The 16414-nt window shown below is 47.4% G+C and overlaps 1 protein-coding gene across 1 annotated transcript in view; it reads right to left on the bottom strand.

Annotated features, from left to right (window-relative positions):
* Nucleotides 1-2600: 2600 nt before the first annotated feature.
* The window catches only part of LOC145363617 (uncharacterized), a 48228-nt gene continuing 34414 nt past the window's right edge, over nt 2601-16414 (bottom strand). Inside the window, exons 7-8 of the mRNA XM_080218798.1 lie at nt 12862-13310; nt 2601-4124 (exon numbers count right to left, since the gene is read on the bottom strand). Coding sequence (XP_080074924.1) covers nt 3293-4124; nt 12862-13310 — 1281 coding nt within the window. The 3' untranslated portion in view covers nt 2601-3292. The remainder of the gene's footprint in view (nt 4125-12861; nt 13311-16414) is intronic.

The raw sequence follows: 16414 nt of genomic DNA, 5'->3' as shown, positions 1-16414 counted from the left end.
GGTTCCATTGTGCAGGCCTTGCGCGCTGACCCGGGAGCCCCGCCCCCACCCATTGTTCCCCTCCCCCCTGCCCCTCCTCGAGCCAAGGTTTCCAGACAAGCGGCTGGCGGCTCCGGCCAGAGCGAGAAGCCGCTCGGTCGTCTCCCCCTCCCCCCTCCGGCTGCTCCAAAAAGATCCAGAGCGACCGCTGGCGGCAGCCGCACTGCGCCTGCTCCGGACAGCTCGGCTCAGCAGTGCTCTCTGCGCCTGCGTGCTGGGCTGCCAGCTGAGGGAGTGGGAGAGGGGACTTTGCAAAGTCTGTCCCCATCATTTTCTCCCAAGTCCCGCAGTTTGATTTGAAACAGCACAGCTTCTGTTTTTAGCTTCACACACAGACTGAAACTTCCTCCTCTGGCCAACATCTGTGAATAAAACATTTATTTCTCCTCTGGAAAATATAGAGAGTTGTGGAATTTTGTAACTGGAATTAGAGCCAGAGGAGGAGTAATCCAGGGTAATGATTTCGGGGATAAAGCAAAATCCTGCAAATGCTGGAATTTTGAATGAAACAGACCTGCTGAGCTTATCCAGTATTTTCTGTTTTTATTATAATGATTTTGGGACCTGGGATTGAACCCCACCACGTTTCAATAAAAATATTGTCATTGAAAACAACACAGGCTTTAATGGAACAATTAATTCCAAACACAATCTCTTGTAGTTAGTGTGGCAGGGTGTGGTGAATCAGGTTTTAAAAGAGTCAGATTGTATATGTTTTCTGGTTTGGACAACCACATTTAAATCTGGGACTCAGATGAGGATATGAATTGGTGTTTGGTGGTAAGACCTAAATCTGTGTATTATGCCAGGAAGCCTTAAATCCAGACTGAGAATATTTCAGAACCAGGGTTCAAAATAAATGGCTGTGGATGGTGAATTCACCCTCAACACAAAGAAAATTACAACACAGGAACAGGCTCTTCAAGACTGCACCAACCATGCTGCCCGACTGAACTAAAACCCCCTCTGGGGACTATATCCCTCCATTCCCATCCTATTATGTATTTGTCAAGTCACTCCTTAAAAGTCACTATTGTATCTGCTTCCACTAACTCTCCTGGCAGCGAGTTCCAGGCACCCACCACCCTCTGTGTAAAAAAAACTTCCCTCATACATCTTTAAATCTTGCCCCTCACACCATAAACCTATGCCCCCTAGTAACTGACTCTTTCATCCGGGAAAAAGCTTCTGACTATCCACTCTGTCCATGCTTCTCATAATGTTATAGACTTCTCTCAGATCATCCCTCAACCTCAGTGGTTCCAGTGAGAACAAACCAAGTTTCTCCAACCTCTCCTCAATCATAGAATCATAGAACCCTACAGTGCAGAAAGAGGCCCTTCGGCTCATCGAGTCTGCACCAAACACAATCCCACCCAGGCCCTACCCCCAAATCCCTACATATTATACCCACTAATCCCTCTAACCGCCGCTACCCAGGACACGAAGGGGCAATTTCTTAGCATGGCCAATCAACCTAATCCGCACATCTTTGGACTGTGGGAGGAAACTGGAGTACCCGGAGGAAACCCACACAGACACGAGGAGAATGTCTGTGTGGAGTTTGCACAGTTACCCAAGCCAGGAATCGAACCCAGGACCCTGGAGCTGTGAAGCAGCAGTGCTAACCACTGTGTTACCGTGCTGCCCCTCATAGCCAGGCAACACCCTGGGTAAATCTTTTCTGTACCTTCTCCAAAGCCTCCACATGCTTCTGGTAATGTGGCGACCAGAGTTGAACACTGTATCCCAAGTGCAGCCTAAGGTTCTATAAAACTGCAACATGATTTGCCAAAAAGCCCGTGAAAATTTTGTCATGGGAGGAACTACTGGAAGAAAAATCACCCTGTACATGGGACAGACAGAAACTATGAGAATCATCTCCCCCAATCACAGATTCTGTCTTTCCTGATGTTGCTAAATCTGCAGAGACAGATCTCAAATTGGAGGAACAGCTTTCCGACTATTTTGAGAAAGGAAGTTCACTGACTCAGCAGCCCATCTGTGATGTGTAGAGGAGTTGTGTCTTCCTGCTACAGAACTAGTTTCATAGCAGTGTGAGCCTCAAAAGGAGTGATCCAACCATCGGCAGAGCTTTCCTCATTCTGCTGAACAAGTCTCGATTATTTTTATATATCTCAGGAGGTGGGGTGTACAGCTCAGGAATTTGAGTAACTAGATATTGTGAACATATCAATCACTTGGGTCGTCACATTAGAAATCGAGGTACATTCATCCAGGTTCATATTCTAAACTGCTATTATTTGCAGTTTAATGCCAACAGACAACACACAGAAGCCCTGGTCAGAGTTGACCTCAGCTGCTGTAGTGAGGTTATTGATGGGTTATTAATGTAAATCCATATACAATGAAGATCAGAATTGGGAGAGTTTTTTCCTGCTCCACTGTCTGAACCAATAAACATCTGCCCCAATTCAGTTGCCTTGTGTCAAACAGTTAGAATTGTCATTTGGAAAGAGAGTATGGGAGTATTTTTAAAATAAATTCACAAAAAATATTATTTACAGATTCCAATTTAAAAGATTTAATATATACACAGTCTTCGTATTTGTGCTATCCTAACCAAAGACGTAAACTAACACAAAAGGTAATGTTACTATGTGACTACATCACTAATAAAGGAGTTACTGAGAATGGAAAACGATCCCCTGGAAACCAAAAAATAGCCCTTAAAAATCAAAGAGTAGCTTTCCAGAAAATCTCAATACAAGCATTGAAAATAAATACTTTGTGCCCTGCAGATGGATCTTTCAGAGAATGAATTGTAGATTTTGCCCCAGAGATCAAATTAGAATCAAAGCAAAATTTGCCACAGGTAGTAGTAGAGGCAGGTACAATTTTATCTTTTAAAAAGCATTTAGATAGTTACATGGGTATGATGGGTATAGAGGAATATGGGTCAAATGTAGGCAATTGGAATTAGCTTAGGGGGTTAAAAAAAAGAGGCATGGACAAGTTGGACGGAAGGGCCTGTTTCCATGCTGAAAACCTCTATGACTCTGAAAGTTCTTAATGTTACTCTAAACAGGCTCCTGTTGGGAGTTCTTCAGTTAAGAGGAAAGATCACAGGTGTTACTTTTAAAAAGTGACATTGCAGCCCCGAAAATCAGTGACACTTCCAGAATATTAAATTCCAGCTAGTTACAAGGTTTGCTAACGTCAGCAGACATAAAATATTGTCAGACTATCAATACTGAACAGCAGCAAAAACAGCAGAATCCAACCCCTGCAGTCATTTGTGAACTTGCTGATGTCTCAGGAGCCATTGTGACTGAGTGAATCCCTTCCCACACACAGAGCAGTTGAATGGCCTCTTACTGTGAGTGCATTGGTGAGCCAGCAGGTTGAAAGACTTTGCAAATCCCTTCCCACACATGGAGCAAGTGAATGGCCTCTCCCCTGTGTGAACTCGCTGGTGAGCAGAGAGGTTGGATGACCGATTGAATCCCTTCCCACACACGGAGCATGTGAATGGTCTCTCTGCAGTGTGAGTGCGTCGGTGTGCAGTGAGGTTGGACGACTGCCTGAAATTCTTTCCACAGTCAGTGCAGCTGAATGGCTTCTCTTCAGTGTGAATTTTCTGATGTCTCAGCAGGGTGGGTAAAGCTGTGAATCCCTTTCCACACACAAAGCAAGTAAATGGTCTCTCCCCAGTGTGAATTCTCTGGTGTGCAGTGAGGGAGGATGCCTGTTTGAAACTCTTTCCACAGTCAGTGCAGCTGAATGGTTTGTCCTCAATGTGAACTCGCTGGTGTGACAGTAAGTGGGATGACCCAGTGAATCCCTTCCCACAGTCGGAGCAGGTGAACGGCCTCTCTCCAGAATGAACTCGCTGGTGTGACAGCAGGTGGAATGATTGAGTGAATCCCTTCCCACACACGGAGCAGATGAATGGTCTCTCCCTGGTGTGAGTGCGTTGGTGCACAGTGAGTGCTGAAGAATGCCTGAACCTCTTCCCACAGGAGGTGCAGATGAATAGCTTTTCCTCAGTGTGAATTCTCTGGTGAGACCAAAGGCCAGATGACTGAATGAATCCCTCCCCACAGACAGAGCAGGTGAACGGTCTCTCCCCAGTGTGACTGCGCCGATGATTTTCCAACAGGGAAGGGTAACTGAATCTTTTCCCACAGTCCCCACATATCCACGGTTTTTCCATGGTGTGGTGTCCTTGTGACTCTCCAGGTTAAACGATCAGTTGAAGCCTCATTCACACACAGAACACGTATACAGTTCTTCCTTGCTGTGAATGGTGTGATGTTTTTTAAGGCTGTGTAACTGGATAAAGCTCTTTCCACAGTCAATTCACTGAAACACTCTCACTCGGGTGTGTGTGTATCTTGGTGCTTTTTCAGTCACACTGATGTTTGAAATCTTCTCCTCCAGGCTGAAGACAAACATTTCTCCTTTCACGTTCAAAGTCTTAGGATATTCAAGTCCTAATGAATCGAGACTCTGTCTGATTTTGAGGTGATGTTTCCTCACCTCACCTGTAAAAGGAATTTACAAAATTAATCACTGTCAGTCCAGGACAGAAATTTTGAATAGGCAATTCTAATTCTCTGGAACATTTCTTCCTCACTTATTCCCAAATCAATAAATCCCTGTCCCAAACACTCTCCCTCCTCCCTGGGCTGAAATCCAAACCCATCTCATCATCTCCAGGATTTCTTTCTTCCACTCCCAGTTTTCTCCCTCCCTCTGCTTTAATTATCAAGGGGCCACACGGTGAAGCCTTCCATTGTTTGCTGGAGCTGAGAGAGAGCTAAGATTTTACCTGTTAAAAACCTGTTTAAAATAAGTTTAAAGCACTTTACTCTTTGTAGAACTGTTTAAAGCATTTATTTATTGTATTTACTGCTTTAAGAATTCTGAGGGTGTGGTGAAAAGGCATTTGTGGACCAGCCTGCTTTAAATCAGCGCCAGGTTTAAAAGGAGGCCTGGTGTAGACAGCGGGCAGCGTCTGAGCGGGCAGCGGAGTGAGGGGGAAGCAGAGTGAGTTAATAGGGCTTAATATCAAAAAGGGCTTGGAGGGAAAAAGGCCAGGTGAGTTTGTTTGAAAAAAACACGGAAAAAAAATTTTTTCAAAACTACTACAGCAAGAAACAAGGAAAAAAATTTTTTCCCCATAAAAAATTACAGTGAATAATGGAGGGGCATGTGATGTGTGGTTTCTGTATGATGTGGGAACTGGCGGACCCCAGGGTCCTTCCCAGTTACCATGTCTGCAGTAAGTGCAGGTTGCTGGAGGAGCTCCAGCTCAAGGTGGATGAGCTGGCCTCTGAGCTACAGACACTGAGGCTCATCAAGGGGAGAGAGGGTGCCCCTAGACTGGCTAAATCTAAGGGTCAGGGACAAAAGGGGGCTGCTGGGAGGAGGAGGAAGGGGGGTGAGGAGCGGAGGCCTCAGCCTCTTAATCTGCATAACAGGTTTGAGGTTCTTGCTTCCAGTCTGGAAGAGGACGAGGCAGGTGAGGTTGGTGAGCAAACTGCACACGGTACAGTGATGCAGCAGGACATAGGCAAAGAGAAGGGGAAAAGGAACGTAGTAGTGATTGGAGATAGTGGGGTGAAGAGTATTGACACTGTCCTTTGTCACAATGACAAAGTGCACAGAAGGGTGTGTTGTCTGCCTGGTGCTCGGGTACAGGATGTCGCAGCTGGGCTGCAGAGGAACCTGGAGTGGGAGGGTGAGAACCCGGTCGTTGTAGTACATGTGGGTGCCGGCGACGTAGGCAAAGTGCGGACTGAGGATCTGGGGAGGGAGTATGAGAAGCTGGGAATGGAATTAAAAAGTAGAACCGACAAGGTGGTCGTCTCTGGGCTACTGCCTGAACTGAGTGCAGACGGGCGTAGGGTTGACAGGATAAAGGAAGTGAATGGGTGGCTCAGGGATTGGTGTGGGAGGAATGGGTTTGAATTTATGGGGCATTGGCACCAGTATTGGGGTAGGTGGGACTTGTTCGGGCGGGATGGGGTTGGTCTGAATCGTGCTGGGACCAGAGTGTTGGCGAATCGAGTAAAGAGGACTGTAGACAGGGCTTTAAACTAATTAGGGGGGGGGAGGGTGCGAGGGTAGGTGACGCTACGAGGTCTAAAGTTAAGGATAGGGTACAGGTAAGGGAAGAGGCCGAGGATGTCCCAATTGGTGGCGTTACGGCAAATAGGGTCCAGGTGAAGGCTGGGATGAAAGCGCTTTATCTGAATGCACGAAGCATTCGGAATAAAGTGGATGAGCTGGTGGCGCAGATCAACACAAATGGATACGATCTGGTGGCCATTACAGAGACGTGGCTGCAAGGTGACAGGGACTGGGAGATGAATGTACAGGGCTATCAAGTGTTTAGGAAGGATAGGCAGGAGGAAAGAGGGGGTGGCGTAGCTCTGCTGATTAAGGATAGTATCAAGGTGGTAGCAAGGGATGATATCGGAGCCAAAGAGCAGAAAGTGGAATCGTTGTGGGTGGAGATTAGGAACAGCAAAGGGAGGAAGACGCTGGTGGGTGTCGTCTATAGGCCCCCGAATAATGATCTGGAGGTGGGGCGGGCTGTTAACACGCAAATAAGTGCGGCGTGCAGGAATGGGACGGCAGTAGTTATGGGAGATTTCAATCTGCATATTGATTGGTCGACCCATGTTGGACGAGGTGGGCTCGAGGAGGAGTTCCTGGAATGCTGCCGGGATAATTTCCTTGAACAGTGTGTGTTGGAGCCGACGAGGGAGCGAGCTATCTTGGATCTGGTGCTATGTAATGAGGCGGGTAGAATTAGGGACCTTGCGGTGAAGGATCCTCTTGGAGAGAGTGATCATTGTATGGTGGAGTTTCTGGTGCAGATGGAGGAGGAGAAAGTGGGTTCCCGGACACGTGTCCTTTGTTTGAATAGAGGGGAGTATGGTAGGATGAGAGAAGAATTGGCGAATGTGGACTGGGGGAGTGCGTTGGAAGGTAGGTCTGCTGAGGAGCAGTGGAGGATCTTTAAGGAGATCTTTCTTGGTGCTCAGCAGAAATTTATTCCGATGGTTAAAAAGGACAGTAGGAAGAGAGGTAATAAGCCGTGGATAACGAAGGAGGTGAAGGAAAGTGTTAAATTAAAAGCGGAGGAATTTAGAGTAGCTAAGAGTAGTGGGCGAGAAGAGGATTGGGAAAGGTTTAAATGTCAACAAAGATTGACAAAGAAGTTGATAAAGGAGGGTAGGAGAAGCTATGAGGCTGGGCTAGCACTTAATATAAAAAAGGATAGCAAGAGTTTTTATAAATATATAAAAAGGAAGAGGCTGGCTAGGGTGAACGTTGGTCCTTTAGAGGATGAGAAAGGGGAGCTAGTGGTAGGGGATGGGGATATGGCTAAGGTCTTGAATAACTTTTTTGTTTCTGTCTTCACGGAGGAGGACGTGAATAATTTGCCGGGTGTTAGCGATGGAAAGGTGGTAGGACTGGAGGGTCTTAATGACATTACTGTTACTAGAGAGGCGGTGCTCGACAGACTGGAGGGGCTGATTGTGGACAAGTCCCCAGGACCGGATGGAATGCATCCGAGGGTTCTGAAAGAAATGGCGGAGGTGATAGTGGATGCCTTGGTGGTTATTTTCCAGACGTCGCTGGATTCCGGGGAAGTGCCGGAAGATTGGAAAACGGCTAATGTTACGCCGTTGTTTAAGAAGGGTGCCAGGCAAAAGGCGGGGAATTATAGGCCGGTTAGTTTAACGTCTGTGGTAGGTAAAATGTTAGAATCCGTCATTAAGCAGGAAATTGCGAGGCATCTTGAAGGGAATTGCTTGATAGGGCGGACGCAACACGGTTTCATTAAAGGGAAGTCGTGTCTGACAAATTTACTGGAGTTCTATGAGGATGTGTCTAGGGCAGTGGATAGAGGAGAGCCGGTGGATGTGGTCTTTCTGGATTTTCAGAAGGCGTTTGACAAGGTACCTCACAAGAGGTTATTGCAGAAGGTCAGGGGACATGGAGTTGGGGGTAGGGTGTTAGCGTGGATAGAGGATTGGTTGTCAAATAGGAGGCAGAGAGTGGGGGTCAATGGGTGCTATTCGGATTGGCGGTTGGTGACTAGTGGGGTGCCCCAGGGGTCGGTGCTGGGGCCTCAGCTATTTACCATTTATATAGATGATCTGGAGGAGGGAACCGAGTGCAGGGTGTCGAAATTTGCTGATGACACCAAGATTGGGGGAAAGGCAAATTGTGCGGAGGGTGTGAATGGCAAATGGAATTTAATGTTGGCAAGTGTGAGGTGGTCCACTTTGGTAGGAAGAATGGTAGGAAGGACTATTACTTACGTGGCGAAAAACTGCAGCAGGCGACGGTGCAGAGGGACCTCGGGGTCCTTGTGCATGAGTCGCAAAAACCCAGCTTGCAGGTGCAGCAGGTGGTCAGGAAGGCGAATGGGATGCTGGCCTTCATAGCGAGGGGGATTGAATATAAAAGTAGGGAGGTCTTGCTGCAGCTGTATAGGGCATTGGTGAGGCCGCAGCTGGAGTACTGTGTGCAGTTTTGGGCGCCGCACCTGCGCAAGGATATTTTGGCCCTGGAAGGAGTGCAGAGGAGGTTTACTAGGCTGATACCGGAGTTGAGGGGATTGAACTATGAGGAGAGGCTGAATAAACTAGGCTTGTACTCGTTAGAGTTTAGAAGAATGAGGGGAGATCTCATTGAGACGTATAAGATGATGAATGGGATGGATAGGATAGAGGTGGAGAGACTCTTCCCGCTCAAAAAAGACAGTAGGACTAGGGGGCACAGCCTCAAGATAAAGGGGAGGCGGTTTAGAACGGAGTTGAGGAGGAACTTCTTCACTCAAAGGGTGGTGAATCTCTGGAATTCTCTGCCCGTTGAAGTGGTGGAGGCTGCCTCGCTAAATATTTTTAAGAAGCGGGTTGATGGGTTCTTGATAAGAGAGGGGATTAAGGGTTATGGGGAGAGGGCGGGAAAGTGGAACTGAGCCACAACAGATCAGCCATGATCTTATTGAATGGCGGGGCAGGCTCGAAGGGCTAGATGGCCTACTCCTGCTCCTATTTCTTATGTTCTTATGTTCTCCTCTGTCTGTGTTCAGTTCTCCACCTTCTGTCTGCAGACTGACAATAAAACCAATGGGTCTTCGGACGCAACACGGTTTCATTAAAGGGAAGTCGTGTCTGACAAATTTACTGGAGTTCTATGAGGATGTGTCTAGGGCAGTGGATAGAGGAGAGCCGGTGGATGTGGTCTTTCTGGATTTTCAGAAGGCGTTTGACAAGGTACCTCACAAGAGGTTATTGCAGAAGGTCAGGGGACATGGAGTTGGGGGTAGGGTGTTAGCGTGGATAGAGGATTGGTTGTCAAATAGGAGGCAGAGAGTGGGGGTCAATGGGTGCTATTCGGATTGGCGGTTGGTGACTAGTGGGGTGCCCCAGGGGTCGGTGCTGGGGCCTCAGCTATTTACCATTTATATAGATGATCTGGAGGAGGGAACCGAGTGCAGGGTGTCGAAATTTGCTGATGACACCAAGATTGGGGGAAAGGCAAATTGTGCGGAGGGTGTGGAGAGTCTGCAGAAGGATCTAGATAGGCTGGGCGAATGGGCCAGGAAATGGCAAATGGAATTTAATGTTGGCAAGTGTGAGGTGGTCCACTTTGGTAGGAAGAATGGTAGGAAGGACTATTACTTACGGGGCGAAAAACTGCAGCAGGCGACGGTGCAGAGGGACCTCGGGGTCCTTGTGCATGAGTCGCAAAAACCCAGCTTGCAGGTGCAGCAGGTGGTCAGGAAGGCGAATGGGATGCTGGCCTTCATTGCGAGGGGGATTGAATATAAAAGTAGGGAGGTCTTGCTGCAGCTGTATAGGGCATTGGTGAGGCCGCAGCTGGAGTACTGTGTGCAGTTTTGGGCGCCGCACCTGCGCAAGGATATTTTGGCCCTGGAGGGAGTGCAGAGGAGGTTTACTAGGCTGATACCGGAGTTGAGGGGATTGAGCTATGAGGAGAGGCTGAATAAACTAGGCTTGTACTCGTTAGAGTTTAGAAGAATGAGGGGAGATCTCATTGAGACGTATAAGATGATGAATGGGATGGATAGGATAGAGGTGGAGAGACTCTTCCCGCTCAAAAAAGACAGTAGGACTAGGGGGCACAGCCTCAAGATAAAGGGGAGGCGGTTTAGAACGGAGTTGAGGAGGAACTTCTTCACTCAAAGGGTGGTGAATCTCTGGAATTCTCTGCCCGTTGAAGTGGTGGAGGCTGCCTCGCTAAATATTTTTAAGAAGCGGGTTGATGGGTTCTTGATAAGAGAGGGGATTAAGGGTTATGGGGAGAGGGCGGGAAAGTGGAACTGAGCCACAACAGATCAGCCATGATCTTATTGAATGGCGGGGCAGGCTCGAAGGGCTAGATGGCCTACTCCTGCTCCTATTTCTTATGTTCTTATGTTCTTATTGGGGGTGTTGGGGCCTCCAGCGGGTGTTTGTGAATCCTCCCCGCCCACCTCCCAGGGTTTCCTTCCTTCCCAGAGATCAGAGTCCTCATTGATTTGAGGCCAAAGTGTAACCTCTTATTTATTGTCCCCTCCCCCATCCTCTGATGTGAACCATCCTCCAGTGACTGAGTCAGGATGGGGCCGTTAACCTGGGCCTGTTCCCGGGAGGGAGGGAGAAGCCCCGCAGCTGCAAACCAGGGATCTGACAATGATTGTGAAGGGTTTGCGGATCCACAAAGTGTTTCCAGACCCTCCCAGCCACCGCCTAACGCTGACTCCGCTTCTCCGGGACAAACAAGCGCCAAGGACAGCAATGACACTGCGCATGATCCACATCACAATGTCCGGGGACTGATTGACGGCAGCTCGGGGCCAATAGGAAGAGGGGCGGGGCTGGAAGACCGAACGAGAGTGACTGATCCTCCAACCAATCGGAGTGAAAGAGAGGCGGAGATGAAGCGTCCCCATCCAACGCACGGGAAGCGGTTCGCATGCGCAGTAAGCAACGGCGTTTGCAGCACGTGCAGTGTGGGTGACAGCAATCGGAGAGAACTTCCTCTGTATCATCAGCAGCCGGTGAGGATGGGGAAACATAGCGAGAGCAATGAAACCGGCGGATGGACGTAGAGGGTTTCTAAATATCTGGTAACGGCCTCAAATCTCGAAAATGAGCCCGTAGTTCTGTGTTTGCAGCTTCCGGTCTTTTTCCTGAGACGAGGGACAGGTTAAAGGCCACCATCTTGATTCAGCGGAGACGAGAGCGCATGCGCAGTGTCTTGGTGACACAACGGCGAGTAGGCGGAGCTTCATGTTTCTGCTCCCCTCCAGGCCCTAGTGCCCAGGCCTAAATCTGCACATATATCTTACAGTCTAAAACTTGGCCACGTTCGTGAAGAATGATTGAAGACAAACCGCTCGACACCCAGATCTGTTCCAATCATCAAATAGTCTGACCATGCAAACTGTACCCTGAACTTAGAAAATCACACATTCTTATTCATTTATTGCAGCCCATCCTGGCTGGTTATGAACCAATCACAATATGAATCAATTAGAGACATATCCAATCAAGCTAACAATCAGGCATCATGTGGCTGTGTGATCAGCTCATGGACAGCTTTGGACCATCTCATCATGTGGACCACACACCTTATAACAACAGACTTTATGCCATCACAATGAACCACTAGACTCAGGACTTTCTGATCTCCACCACATCCCAGACTATTCTGTTAGCAGTCGATTACTCAGATCCGCTACCTACATGCTGATAAGAGGGGCCCTGCTAAGCAGCTTTAATAGCCCATGATTGCAGAAATTGAGCAGTCACAGGAATGTGGTCAAGATAGTGTCCCATAATGCTTCACATTCAATCTGCAGTCCTTCAATTATAACAGAATATGTGGCTGTATGTAGCTGCTTCAGCCATGGTCAACCCCAACACTGTCTTCTTAAACTGCTACAATGCCCAAAGTACACTCACAGTGCTGTTAAGGATTTCCAGCCACACATTCCAGACTTCCACAAGACTGTAGGTAATTCCAGATTGATATATTTCACTCAACCACACCCAAGGTGAGTTATTCCAATTCCTTTATTGTCCAGGACAATACGTTCACAATATCTTTAAAACAAATTCAACATTCCCATTTGATTTCAGGTATTAACATATTCTGTTAGTTTGTTCTTTATTGTCAATGTCAGGCTGGGGTTGGTCCCCTTGGAGCAAAGGAGGTTGAGGGGAGATTTGATAGAGGTGGACAAGACTCTAACTGGTTTAGATAAGGTGGACAAAGAAAATCTGTTCCTATTAGCTGATTGGATAACGATGAGAGGGACACGGATTGAAGGTTTCGGGTCAGAAGTGCGGTGGCGGGTGGCAGGGTGGTGGTGGTGGTGGGCATGCGAGGGAGAATATTTTGATGCAGCGAACGGTAATGACCTGGAACTCACTGCCTATGAGGGTGGAGGAAATGGAGACACTGAACAAGGAAAATTGGATGGACATTTGGGGGGTTTCAAACAGAAATGTTGACTAAATATCTCTGACCTTCCTAACACCAGACACTCTTGTGATCCTTATGAAATTTGAAACCAGGTATTCGCAATAAAGCTCAAAGAGCATCAGCCCATTGGAGGCAAAGTTGTGGATTAGCCAGTCCAGCAGAAAGAAACCTTCTCCATTGACCAGCTGTGAGAATGAACAAAATCCAAATGTAATTTTGAGCTTAAACAGTAACAGCAGAATCCAACCCTCATGTAATCACTCATGAACTTGTTGGTGTTTCAGCAGCAAAAATGAAACTCTGAATCCCTTCCCACACTGAGGGCAGGTAAACGGCCTCTCCCCAGTGTGAACTCGCTGGTGTCTCCACCAGCTGGATGACCGAGCAAATCCCTTCCCACACTGAGTGCAGGTGAATGGTCTCTCCCCAGTGTGAATTCGCTGGTGTGTTTGCAGGTCGGATAATTGACTGAATCCCTTCCCACACTGAGAGCAGGTGAATGGTCTCTCCCCAGTGTGAACTCGCTGGTGCCTCCGCAGGTTGGATGACTCAGTAAATCCCTCTCCACACACAGAGCAGATGAATGGCTTCTCCCCAGTGTGACCTCGCTGGTGTCTCCGCAGGTTGGATGACTGAGTAAATCCCTCCCCACACTGAGAGCAGGTGAATGGTCTCTCCCCAGTGTGAATGCGCTGGTGTGTCTGCAGAGTAGATAACCGAGTGAATCCCCTCCCACACTGAGAGCAGGTGAACAGTCTCTCCCCAGTGTGAACTTGCCGGTGTCTCTGCAGGCTGGATGACAGAGTGAATCCCTTCCCACACTGAGGGCAAATGAATGGCCTCTCCCCAGTGTGGCTGCGTCGATGAGCATCCAGCAGAGATGGGGATCTGTACCTCTTCCCACAGTCTGCACATTTCCATGGATTCTCCATGGTGCAGGTATCCTTGCCCCTGCCTTGTTTGGACAATCAGTTAAAGCCTTGTCCACACACACACAACACGAGTACAGTCTCTTCCGCTGTGAATGGTGTGATATTTATTCGGGCTGTGTAACTGGTTAAAGCTCTTTCGTCAGTGCGCTGGAACACTCACTCGAGTGTGGCACTGTGTTGGTGCTTTTCCAGTCACACTGACATTTGAAATCTATTCAAATCGACAGATCAGACAATAATTTTTCCTTCTGGATTCAAAGACCAATGATATTCAGATCCCAAGGAATATGACTCTGTTGGATCTGGACGTGACGGTTGAGATTTTTGCCTGTGATTCCTCTTTCAATATCCTGCAAAACAAGTCTGCAAAAGTCATCAATGTCAGAACAGGATAGAAATTCAGAACAGATAATTCTAGTTTCTATGGAACATTCTTTCCGTTGTCATTCTCCATCCCAACACTCTCCCTCCATTCTCAATCTGCTGTATCTAATATTCACCCTCCCAATTCTACTGAAGGTGCTCATTGAGACTGATTGACAGATCCATGCTCACTGCTTCCTGTCCTGGACACAGAGACCATAACAAATAGGAGCTGCAGTCGGCCATTTGGCCCATTGAGCCTTTTAAATCATTCAATGAAATCATTGGCTCATCTACCTCAGCATCGTCCTCCCCACGCTAAACCCATATCCCTTGATATCTTCAATATCTAGAAATGAATCAATCTCTCCCCTGAAAATACTTGATGACTGAGATTCCACTGTCCTCAGCAGTTGAGAATTTCAAAGCTTCACCACATCCTTGAGTGAAGAAATCCCCCCATATCTTAGCTTTTGCTCCATCTTCTTGTCTGTTCCCCATAACCATTGACACCCTTGTCAATCAAAAATCAGTCCAACTCATCCTGGACTATATTCAATGATCCTCAGCCTCCACGGGTCCCTGTGGAAGACAAATCCAAAAAACTTACAGCCCTCTGAGGGAAGAGATGTCTGGAAATATATAACATAGCTACAGTTCCATATTACAAGTCTATGGATTCTATTTAAAAATTAAACTGGATGGACACTTGAAGGAAATAAACTTTCAGGAGAACGGGGATATAGAGGGGGAATGGGACTGGGATGTTATACAGAGACTCAGCATGGATTCGAGTTACCAAATGGATTCCTTCTGTGCTGTAATGACTCAATGACTGGAAATGTATAAGATAGCTACAGCATTATAATACAATGCAAGAAATAACAATAAAAGCACTTCATAACAGAAACAAATAATAAATCTAACCTGTACCATATTACAACACTGGACATATCTCTGTCCAATATTAATTTACTGTCCCCTTAAATGTCAGCCAATTCCTGGGGAAAATGCCCTTTAATTGTGAACATTAGGAAAAAGGCCATCCTTTTAGCCAGACAAATAAATTTGTCAAGCCGAAGGAGCAAAGGATGTTTCCCAGGCTGATTCAGCAAATGGCAGGATCGATGTATGAGTAGAGATTGACTAAGTTAGGATTATTTTCGCTGGAGTTCAGATAAATGAGGGGGGATCTCAAAGAGACTTATAAAATTCTAACAGGTCTAGACAGGATAGATACAGGGAGAATGGTGCCAATGGTGGCGGGGGTGGGGGGTCAAGAAAAAAGGGTCTCAGTCTGAGGATTCAGGGTAGACCATTTAGGATGGAGGTGAGGAGACATTTCTTCACCCAAAGAGTGGTGAGCCTCTGGAATTCATGATCACAGGAAGTAGTTGATGCCAAAACATTGAACTTATTCAAAAGCGGATAGATATAGCACTTGGGACGAATGGGATCAAATGTTGTGGGTAGAAAGCAGGATTCAGCTATGAGTTGGATGATCAGGAATGATTGTAATGAATGGCAGAGAAGGCTCAAAGGGCCAAATGGCTTCCTCCTGCTCCTATCGTCTATGTTTCTATGTCAATGTCTTTAAGAAAGAGAGAGAGAGAGACCTGGGCCAATCTTTCCTGAGTCTGCACCTTCCCAGGATTCACTTCCTTTCATTTCAGTTGTTGCAAGTCACCAATTTCCCTCAGAATGAGAAAAGAAAGTGTTTTACTCACAGATGTTGGAGACAGGAGGAAGTTTGAATCTGCCTGAAGCGCAATCTTCATTCACAAAAAGCCCAAGCTCTGATTGGCTGGAGGACCACAGTCCTTCCGGTCCTCCGATTCTTCCCATTGGCCATAGCTGGTGAGGCCGTGAATCAGAAGTGCGCATGTGCAGATTTTGTGTGAATGCGCATGTGTGGGTGTGGGGCGGGGCCCGGGACAAAGCCGGCGCCCCGACCATTGTCTGTCCGGCTCTTTCAGCCTTTCCCATTGGACAGCAGCTCAGCGCGGCTGGAGGGCAAAGTCCCGCCCACCCCCACGTGGGGCTCCGCCCCTGATTGTCTGTTTGCGGAGGATTGACCAATGGGAACTCTGTTGTACCGGAAGGACTCTGTCCAACTTCTGCATTCAGACAAGGGGGGACAAAGAGTTTGTTCAGTTGCTCATCGTTGCCCAGCAAAGATGCTGCTCCTCTCTCTGATCAGACAGACTCAAACTTCCTCCTGTCTTCACCATCTGTGAGTAAAACACTTTCTTTTCTCCCCCTTTCCATTTCTTTTCTCATTCTGGGGGAAATTGGGGACTTGCAGCAACTGATCATGAAAAATAAAAGCAAGAGTGACCACCAGGCCCTTCAAGCCGGTCCCGCCATTCAATCCGATCATGGTTAATCTGTGCCAGCTTCAACCCTTTTACTGTGCCATTTCCCCATAGCCCTCTATTCCCGATCTATCAAATATTCATCTACCTCCATTTAATACTTATAGTGATCCAGCCTCCATCACCCTTTGGGGCAGAGAATTCCAGAGATTCACCACCCTCTGTGAGAAGACATTTCTGCACATCTCAGTTTTAAATGGAGATATATATTCTGGAGAG

This window comes from Carcharhinus amblyrhynchos, unplaced genomic scaffold (genome assembly GCF_965287045.1).
Source record: "Carcharhinus amblyrhynchos unplaced genomic scaffold, sCarAmb.v2.hapA scaffold_39, whole genome shotgun sequence".
Classification (NCBI taxonomy): Eukaryota; Metazoa; Chordata; class Chondrichthyes; order Carcharhiniformes; family Carcharhinidae; genus Carcharhinus; species Carcharhinus amblyrhynchos.
The sequence above is the reverse complement of the archived record's forward strand: the minus strand, read 5'-3'. Positions and strand labels throughout refer to the sequence as shown.